Source organism: Equus przewalskii, chromosome 19 (assembly GCF_037783145.1).
Source record: "Equus przewalskii isolate Varuska chromosome 19, EquPr2, whole genome shotgun sequence".
NCBI classification, from domain to species: Eukaryota; Metazoa; Chordata; class Mammalia; order Perissodactyla; family Equidae; genus Equus; species Equus przewalskii.
Window position 1 is genome coordinate 15,244,613 of NC_091849.1, and position 10,576 is coordinate 15,255,188.

Sequence of the window (10,576 nt, forward strand, 5' to 3'; positions counted from 1 at the left end):
CTAGGAATGCCTTTTTATTTACCATCTTGAAACCAACTTTGGCACAGTGGTTTTCTGAGTTTGTTTGGGATCCTGTGTCTATTTTTTCCTAAGTTTCCATTTTCCATCTCACCAATCCTCATCTGGTTATCAGCTATCACTTACTGCTTCTGCTAGCGACTTCACCACAGCAGCCTCCTCCCCTTCTATTTGCTTTTTTAAATTACTGGGCTGGAAAACATAAATGGGCTAGAAATGCATATACAACATAAAATTAAACATTCTCTTCTATCTATAAAATACGACATTCTAGACTGTGTACAATTTATTTTCACTTCACTGGCCCATTTTCACCTTCTTTTGGCTATGGACTCTGTACTATACAATAGAGGGTGCCAAACAACAAGTGCTAAATGATGAGATAATTTCATATAAAACGAGATATTGTTGTACATGTTCTTAATGTGATTACTTCCACACATACTCATTTCTAAATTGACTCTGATATGTAGGCCACAGTACCACTGCTCGTCCCCAGAAAGCCTTTGTAAAACTCCAAATAGGTGGTCCTTCTTCAAGACACTTTACTGCCATCGGCCAGAAACTGTCCTAACACACAAGCCGACTCTCACAGGAATGCCCCAGCCTCATATTGTACACCACACACACAAGCCCTGACACAAGATTCCAACTTGTTTTTTGTCAATAATGCCTGGATCAGTACCAGAATGGGAATTCTGATCAAATGCCTTTTTCGAACATATTAGAATGCCAATTTCATACAAAGATTTTTGTATTGTTCTACGTTCTTTTTCAAAAACTAAAACATTGATGAGATTAATTTCTATATAATGTTAAAAAGTTTCAGTAATATCTTTAATACAAAACTAATTTGCATATATCACTCTAGACGCATCTAGGGAGTTGTATTTAAAAAGTCTAATCTGTCCTAGAGAAACAATATAAACTTTCAAGCTTACCTTGGAAACTAGTAAATCCGGTTTAAACTAAGACAGCTAGGGAACAACAGCTAGAGAAAGGTATTTTGATAGCCATGCTCCACCACTTCCACTCCAATATTTGAGAAAGGCACTTAGGTGTGACATCCCAAGTAGAATTATACTAGGACAGTCATACACATTAGTGCATTACGCTCTAAATGGTTCTAGTATTATTTTTAGTCATTCAGGAAAACTCCATTTGATTAGATGTTACGAGGATATTGAAAGGTAACTGCTAAGATCTTCTTTAGACCAATCTTATTGCAAAATCTCTTGGATGGTACTTCAAATATTTATTTCTGAAATAAACTTTTAATTTCTCAATTATAACACATTAAATATGGGGTTCTCCTCCACACCCTCCACACCCAAAAAAGAAAGAAAAAATTAGTTTGGAATAAAAGAGGAAAAAGGAAGGTTACAGGGAGCTGAAAATAAAATTATTGGAAGGGTCAATAAGAGCTTCCCCATGTGGCTCCTTAACAACCAGCTGGTTTAAAAATTGGTCTTTAAGCAAATGTAATGTGTGGAACTTATCTGATCTGAATTTGAACAAATCAACTGTAAAAAGACATTTCTAAGAACCAGGAAATTTGATTATGGACTGGATAATTGATAATATCAGAGAATTAGCGTTAATTTTATTAGGTATGATACTGGCATCGCATTTATATAATGTCTGTTTTTTTAGAGATGCAAACTGACGTATGAGCGATGTATAGACAAGTCTGAATTTACTTTATAAATAAGGGAGATACAGAGCAAATGTGGCAACAGTTGAGAACTGCTGAATCTGAATAATGAATATACGGGGTTCCCCAGGTTATTCTCTTTTTATATATGTTTAAAACTCTGTAAAAAAAATTTTAAACAACAAAAACAATCTTTTATATATTCATCTTTTCTTAAGATGAGTTTCTTAAGTTTCTCACAGCGATTCTGTGCTGGAAACAACCCACTAATAAAGTCTCAAGTCCCACAGTGTCACAACACACTGAGAAGGAAATACTGATCTAGATGTAATACTCCAGTTTCCTCGAAAATAAAATGGTAATACTACACTGACCGTAATAATTTGCCACAAGAATTAAATAAAATTCTAAATATGACTTTGACCGCATTCTGTAAACTACAGAGCTAATTCAAATGATAGATAGATAAAAATTATCAACGTCAAGAAAGGTAAGAAACTACGTACATTACTGGACCAAGGTGAAATAAAGTAGAGGTTGCCCACTGCACCAGTTCCTATAAAAGGCTTCTCCACCGTTCCTAATCTTTGTAATACCACACACCCCCAGGAAGACAACAGTGCTGCTGTGTGGGTATGTTAATATACAGACGTAAGAGAGCCACCTGACAATTACCTTCCACTAAAAGCAACTAATGCATACTTTTGAGTTCAAAGCACTAACCCTCAAATTCATCATAACATTTCGATATTTATTTTTAGACTGTTCCAAAGATTTACCTTAACTTGACACCAGCACATTTATTTCTTCAAGCTTTTTAGAAAATACTAAAATGGAAGCAGCTTATTAAGAATTGGAGGTGATTAGCAAAACTGCTTAGACAAGAAGTTTAAAAAAGTAGATAAACAGAATGACATATGGAGCACTACAGTGACTGATGAGCAGAAAATGTGCTTTCTCTAGCTGACTTGACTGCATGGGGTGACTATGATGGCATTCCATTTATTTGCACCTCAATTTCCTACTCCTTTAACCTCACCAGCTATTATGAAAGGTAAGGATGATTGCTTTAAAACACCATAAAAATATATTAATTAGCATATTTTGTCATTTAAGGTCAATTCCTTTAACCATGTTCAAGTCTCCATTATTCTGACTTCAAATTCTGTTTACGAATAGAAACCCAATCTATTACATTTCCCATTAATATTTATCAATTTTTTCTTTCTTTTTTAAAAACAAGATCAGGGAGACAAAAGCATCAATCACACTTAGAAGTGCCTATGACTCTTGAGCTCTGAAGTCTGAGAGATTCACACAAAAGCTGCCGAGACTCAGGAAAGGGAGAGGAATTTAGACTATCTCCATCCCAATTAACCCCAAATACAGCGCTCCACTCTGACCTCTCTCCTGAGTGTTTCTCAGATTTCCAATGGCTTCTTGGATGTCAAGCCATAAGTTATGTCTCAACAGATTCACTGTCAACTGCTCCCTCTCTCTCAAAACTACTCTTAAATTCTTTTACGTTGGTGAGTGACATCATTTATCTAAGATACTCCAAAATTAACATCCTCAATTTCTCTACCTTTTCCACTTCCTATATCGCACTGTTGACAAGTTCGACCAGCGCCTGTCACATCCACTCCCTCCTTTAAATTTCTACCAGCACAGCCTTATCATCTCTCATCTGGCCCATAATTATAGCCTCCTAAATAATCTCCCTGTTCCCCATCTCTAGTCCTCTCAAATTATTCTTCCACAACTACAGGCAGGTTCATGCTGCACCCCTCCACAAAAAACTTCAAAAGATTCAGTCAACCTAAAAATAAGCCAGGACCACACCATATAAAGTAGCAATCACCCCATCCCCCAGCCCGCTTAACCTGCTTTATTTTTAACAACAGTACTTACGACCTTCTAGATATTCTGCCTCCTGCCACTAGAATGAGTGCAGGGACATTATTTCCTGTCTGGTGTGTCCTCTGCTACATCCTTAGCTCCTAGAGTAGTGCCTGCCACAGAGGAAGTGCTCAATAAATAGCTGATAAATGAATTAATTTAGCCAAGCATTGAAGATCCTCTATTATCAGTCACTAAATTTCCTTTCCAGTTTCACCTCCCACGACTGCTTCCATCTCTGAAATGCCCTCACCCAAATCTATCACAATCCCTCCTCATTCTTCAAGGCCCAGTTTAGAAGCCACCTCCTCTCTGAAGCCTTCGGTAGACACATGTGAATTAATGACTTTCCTCTGGGCCACATCACCTGTATCTTTGACATTCTGTTCCTCCTGCTTTGCTTTACAGCACCGCCAGTCTAGGGTAGCTGGAGGGCAGAAACTGTTTTAGTCAACTCTGCGGGCCCAGGATCTAGCCCAATATATAGGTACTGCTTAATAAAGACTACACAAAACGGAGCATGCGGCCTCTTAAATCTTTTTTTTTTTTTTTTTTTGAGGAAGATTAGCTCTGAGCTAACATCTGCTGCCAATCCTCCTCTTTTTGCTGAGGAAGACTGCCCCTGAGCTAACATCCGTGCCCATCTTCTTCTACTTTATATGTGGGACGCCTACCACAGCATGGCTTGCCAAGCGGTGCCATGTCTGCACCCAGGATTTGAACCGGCGAACCCCAGACCGCCGAGAAGTGGAACATGTGAACTTAACCGCTGCGTCACTGGGCCGCCGGCCCCTAAATCTATTTTTTTTAATAAAATGAAAAAAGCTTCTATGAAAATGGACACTTTGAGTGCCTAGCCTAGTGTCTGGCACTTCCTAGGAACTCAGTAAATATTTACTGAATCAAATTCAATATTGAGATTTTTTTTTCCTGCTTATTAAAAAGGTGAGTAATCCTGGGAGAGTCAACATTTTAGGCAAAACCTCACTATTTCACCACACTGTGAATTAGATTATTAGATCCTCTCCTGTGAGCAGGTTGTCATACTATGGGAGCGGAGAAGAGAGAAGGAACATACCGGGCAGGGGTGGAGGTCAGGGGCAGTGGCGGCTTTGAGGGGGAAACACCCACTGTCTAGTTGCCACAAGTAATAACTATAGGTTTTCTATCCCTACCCACGAGAATCCAGAGAATTACGAACAGGAAGCGCCAGCCGGTGACTGGAGGCTGTAAACCTTCAGTAAATCTGATTTTCAGTTCCCTGAAGAGTTTTTGCATGTCTGAATACTTCCATCCTGAGGTCTTTGCTCATAACTGGCTCAAAAGAGAAAAATCAAAGACCAGACTAGATTTGAAGTACGAGCTTCAGTATATCCAGAAGTTTCCTCCAAGCTCAAGCCAACATCAAGCGGATGTTCCACGTGAACTCTCCAAAAGGCTCCCCGAGTTCTGAGGGAGTTGAATCAAATCAGGACTCACTCAGGTGAAGGAAAAAGAGGCCCAGAACGAAGCCCCTCAGGCCAGTGGCCTTTGGGCCAGCCGGCCACCCACTTAAGTCAGAAAGTAACAGAATTTCTAGGTTCATCTCAATTTTGCCATAACTGTTGTTATGAATAAAAATTTACAAAAAAGGCCACAAGTCCATGCACAACCTAGAGGCCCTCACAGGCCACCAGCAAGCTCTCCACTGCCCTTAAGTGATCTCAAGTTGCATTTTTTCTAAGTTTGAATGGAAGGTAGAAATTCATTGTCTTCAACAGACATGCTTTAGCCACTAACGTGACATCCTCTTCTGAGGCTGATAAAAAATAACCCTATCTTACTTTAAAAAAAAAAAAAAAAGTAAATTTGCCTACATTTAAGCTTCAGTTCTATGAATTTTTAGAAATTGAAAACGAGCAGAAAAGCTGTGACGAGAGCATGCTGTTCTGGGTGACTGTGAAGAGCAACACTGGTCACACTGAAGGAGCTCAGAAAAAGCACTATGCCTTTCTTCTATGGATCCCCTGGGGCAACTCGAATAGTGGAAGTTTCCAATTATTTCAGAAGCCAGCTGCTCTGGCTTCTATGGGTATTAACGCCAAGCGTTCCAAAGGAACGCCAGGTTCAATTTGACAGTTTCAGGAGGTGAGAGCCACGTCCCTTTCATCTTTGAAACCCTCAGCGCCTTCATGCAATATACACCTGTACTGGGTTTAATTTCATCTTTTCTCAGCAAGGCAAAATATTCAATTACGTAAAATAGCTGAATATGGAAGAGTTTACTAAAATGAATTAAGTGGGGTTTTTTTTCATGGTAAGAATTGCATAGGAATTTGTGCACCTGACTGAAGTGAACATCAGAGTTTAGAGCTGCCAGTCACCCGGAAGACAGACATCACTTGGAGACGAGTTATTTCTCTGCCAGGTGACAGGCTACTGGCACACACTGAAGTCCAGGGGTCTGTCAGCTGAGAGTGACCTGTACAAGGAGGAAGCCAACAAAGGGCCTAAATGGAATGAAAACCCTCTCGGGATGTCTAATCCCAAACTGACGCCAGTCTACGGAATCTTCAAGAAGTCACGTCAGTTTCCAAGGGGTTCTAACCAGATCCCTTCAACACTCTCCCTAACTAAACACTAAACTCAGGTTATCCAGATGTGTCAGGAAGTTTTGGGTCCACAGTCCATATTCCTAGGTAAATCTAGCCTTGTAAAGCAAAGGTCAGGACTATGAGTGGGTTCCGAGGCAACCACATGACCTAGAAATAGAGTAACTACCAGCAGAGGGACTGTTACCCTATCAAGGAATTCCTTGAAGTAATGATAGCGGGGGTTTACCAGATGGGTTTATCTATGCCCATCCTCACGCTACAAGTGGATCGTCCCAGTATCACACCAAAATTTTTCAATTCAGTAATTTACACTCTGAAAAGAAGTTACTTTTTAAATTTAAAGGGGGAAAGAATGCAAGCATGCAAACACACCACGAATGAATGACTCCTACAGCATCTATAATTAATATTCTTGAGAATACCAAACCAGAATTATCAAAAATACTTTACATGTGGTAAACGCTCAAGTATTTCCCAGTTTGTCACGACTCCGCACCCAAAAGGCAAACAATATAAACATTTTTATCCCATGAGATAAAATTTCAGCTAACATCTTTCTCATTACAAATTTAAAACAGTATGATTGAGATGTCCTCATATTCAGAGCATTCTCCAAAGGATCTGTAGGCTAAAGGTAACAGATCCTTTATAAAGGGCGACACCCTTTCTAAAGTAATGAAAAAATTAAGATGAAATACGCAGAGTAGGAACAATAGTGACATAGTGCTTACTGCGTGTTTTACATATTAATTCATTAATCCTCACAATAACCCTATGAGATAAGTACCATCTTTATCCCCATTGTAGAGTAGCGGAAAGTGAGGCAAAACAATTCAAGGAAATTGCAAAAACACGTCTGCTTAAGCGGTACAGACGAGAACCCAGGCAGTCTGGCGCCAGGTTCTACGCCGGTGGTTCCCAGTCTTCACTGCACACTGCAATCGCCTGGGGGGGTCTTCAAAACTCCATCCCGCGTTTGATTTAACTGGTTTGGGCTGCGACCCGGGCATCGGGATTGTTAAAAGGTTTCCGGGTGGTTCTAAGTAAAGTTTGGGATCGGCCTGGCCTGTGCTCTTAACCACTGGGTATTCAGAGAGCGTTAGTGGACTGCTGTTTTTCTTGCCCAAGTTTCCTCACCGAGGCGTTAAAGGGGCAAAGGTGGAGAGAAAGCAAAAGGGGAAGAGGCGAGCGGGAGAGCCAGACACGACCGGCTGGTTCCGGCCCAGCCGGGGAGGCTGCGGCGCCGGCGGCCTTCGCACTGGGAGGAGGCGCGGGCCCCGCTAAGCGCCGCGGCCCGAGGGGTAATGGGCTCGGCGGGGCTCGGGGCGCAGGGCCGCCGTCCCGCGGGGGGCGGAAGCGGGGCGCGCGCTCGCCCCTCACGTGACTCCCCTGCTCGGTGCCGGGAGGGGTCCGCGCATCCCCAGCGCCCTCCGCTGCGTTCCCTGCCACCCCTCGGCCCGGGGCGAGACTCAGCGCAGCCTGTCGGGACCTAAGTTACTTCGCGCCGCCCGCCCCACGCCGCGAAGTTCGTTACTTTCCTCGGCCGGGCGGGGCGGGGCGCGGGATGGGACAGGACTGGACCAGCGCGCGGAGAGGGAGGCGGCGTCCCGTGCGGCCGCCGGCTCCTCGGCCCGGCCCAACCCCCGGGTCCCTTTCCGTCCCCCACCGCATACCCACCCGGAGGTGAAATCCTGCTGCACGCTCAGCAGCCGCTCGCGCAGGGTCTCCAGCATCGCGGCCGCGCCCCCGCACCTGTCACCCGCGCGCCCCGCACACTCGCGCCCGGCCCCGCCCCCGGCTCGGCCCGCGCCCCCGCGCCGCAGCCCCTTCCGCGTTCCCGCCCCCCGCTCGCGCGCTCTCTCCCCGCCCCGCCCCCTCCGCGCCAGGCCCGCGCAGGCGCAGTGGGCAGCGCCGGGCTCGGGCTGCGGAAAAGGGGCGGTCCTTGTCTGCCTGCTGAGAAGGCGAGAGACTGATGCTTTTTTGCAATCCGAGCCAGGCTGTCTCGTTTTTCACTTTAAAATAGAAGTGGCAGCGTGAAAGAATGTTTGAAGTCGAGGGCTTTTTTGAGTGCAGCGTTGGTTTTTACGGTTTGAAAGAGAGTTGGATCAATTACTTGCATTGTGTGCTCCTCCCTGTAGCAAACTGTTTCGCGGACGCTGGGTCCAGGATCTGACCCCACTGGCTTTGACCTTGGTGGAGGTGGTTAATCATTCTGAGCCTTGGTTTCTTCGTTTATAAAATGGCAGTAATAATCAACTATTTAACATCCTTACTTTCCGTTCTCTTTTCACCCTACCCCATCATGTCTATTGTACCCTTCACACCAACGGAGGTCGCCTTTGTCGAGTCACCAGTGACCACCGTATTGCCTATACCGTTTGTTATTTGCCTGCCCTGATTTTTTTCTCAACCTCTCAATGGCTCTTAAGGCAGTTCCTTATCCGATTCTTAAAGAAACGTTCTTCTCTTGCCTCCAAGGACACCATACTTCCACTCTACCTTCCTCTCCACCCCTTCTCCTATTTTCCTCTTTCAACAGCTGCTCCCAAAGCTACATTTCTAGCCTCCTGCCCTTCTCCATAGATGCTGTCTCCCTGGGTTATCCTATCCATTACCATGCTGTAAATTCTATGGAGGCACCAATGACACCCAAATCTCTTATCTTCAGTCTTGTCCTACCACTCCCCTACCCCCGGCCCGTGCCCTTCTCCAATTTATACCAGTCGCTTACTCAATGAGGCATCTCAAACCCAACATACCACTAATTGAAAAGTCCGTTGCATACTAACCTAACCAGCTCATCCCCGAGTCTTTTCCGTTTCAGTAAATGGCACCACCATCCACCAAGTTGCTCAAGTTAAGCCAACTGAAATCACCCTAGTTCCTCTCTTTTCCTCATCCTCCATATTTAATCCATCAAGTCCAATCAATTCTATTTCAGAAATACTGCTGGAACTTGTTCCCCTTCCTCCATCTTCATTATAATCGTCCCAGTTGAAGGCACTACCATCTTGCACCAGGAGCCCTGTCAGGTCTCTCTGATCTTACTCTTTTGCCATCCACACCCCTGTAATCCATCCTTGACACAGCAGCCAAAGAGAATTATTTAAAAGACCAATCAGATTGAAGCCAAGTACCTGAGGGTTACTGTGGATATTTAATAAGAACAAGGTGTTTGGGCCTTGATCCCAACACAGACATAGATGAATCTTGTCAATTTGCTGTTTTCTTGTTGAACCTGAGGGTTGACTCAGGGGTCTCAAAGACTTGTGAGTTTGTTTTGCAGAAGAAAGAAAATGCCTTTGGGGAAGTTGCAATCCCCGGATGACCAGCCCCCAGCTGCCACTGATGCCCAAAAGGTCAGATTGCCCAAGGGCTTCTCTGGAGTAAAAGATTACCCCTTTGTTTCTCTGAAACTTCTCCTGCCAAGCCCCTCAGCTCTATAAAACCCTCCTGCTTTCTTCTCTCGTTAAGGCAGATTTGAGAGGACCTATCCTCCCATCCTCTTGTTTTGGCCAAGTTGAATGAAGCTTTCTCCATCTCCAAGCACAGACGTCTCAGTGTTTGGCTGACTGGGCCATTGGACACATGCTCTTGAGATTAAGAAGTTTGGTATAAAGATCATGTTGCTCTCCTAGTTAAAATCCTTCATTTGCTTCCTGTACAGAATAAAATTCAAACTTCTTACTTGGGTTACAAAGTCCTAAAATTTGTACCCTTCCTAATACTCTATCCAAAGCAAGTACTATTTGCCGATCATATCCTTGACATTTAAGCCATACTAACTTGGTGTGTGTGTGTGTTTCTTGAAAATTCCAGGTTCATTTCCACCTTGAGGGCTTTTCACAAGCTTTTCTCCAAACTGTCCCATGGCTGGCTGCTTCCTGGCATTCAGGTCTTAGCTTACATATCATCTACTTAGACAGGCCTTCCCTGATCATTCGAGTTACCACCCCAGTCACTTTCTATATGTACCCTGTTTCTCAACTTAGTGCATGTTACTAGCTGATAATTTATTTAATAATTGTTTAATTAAGAAAAAATTGTTAATTAATTTACACATTTATTTTAAAACCAGGGCTGGGACTGGTGTGAGGCAGATAAGGCATCCATCTCAGGTGCAAGATTTAGGAGGCAGCCGAAAAGCTCAGTAATCAAGATGAATAATATTTTAAAGAAATATTTAAAAGTTCAAAATTAGTGAAAAAAACCTTTGAACAAAATACCAAATTTTAAATAAAGACAGACCTGATGGGGCTGGAATTGAATGAGGTGGGTGAGGTGGCTGCATGAGGATAGGCCCAGACATAAACTGCCTTGTCTGTCTTATTTAACTCTCTATCCCAGCATGTAAAACAGTGAATGACATGTAATAAACAATCAATAAATATCGATTGTTTTGTTGTAGGAA

The 10,576-nt window shown here is 43.4% G+C and overlaps 1 protein-coding gene across 2 annotated transcripts in view; it reads right to left on the reverse strand.

Moving 5' to 3' along the window:
* DTNBP1 (dystrobrevin binding protein 1) overlaps positions 1-8,024 on the reverse strand; it is a 118,804-nt gene extending 110,780 nt beyond the window's left edge. For both annotated transcript variants that reach the window (XM_070585088.1, XM_070585086.1), the window contains exon 1: positions 7,843-8,024. In XM_070585088.1, the coding sequence (XP_070441189.1) occupies positions 7,843-7,898 (56 nt within the window). In that variant the 5' untranslated portion in view covers positions 7,899-8,024. The remainder of the gene's footprint in view (positions 1-7,842) is intronic.
* Between the last annotated feature and the right edge of the window lie 2,552 nt (positions 8,025-10,576).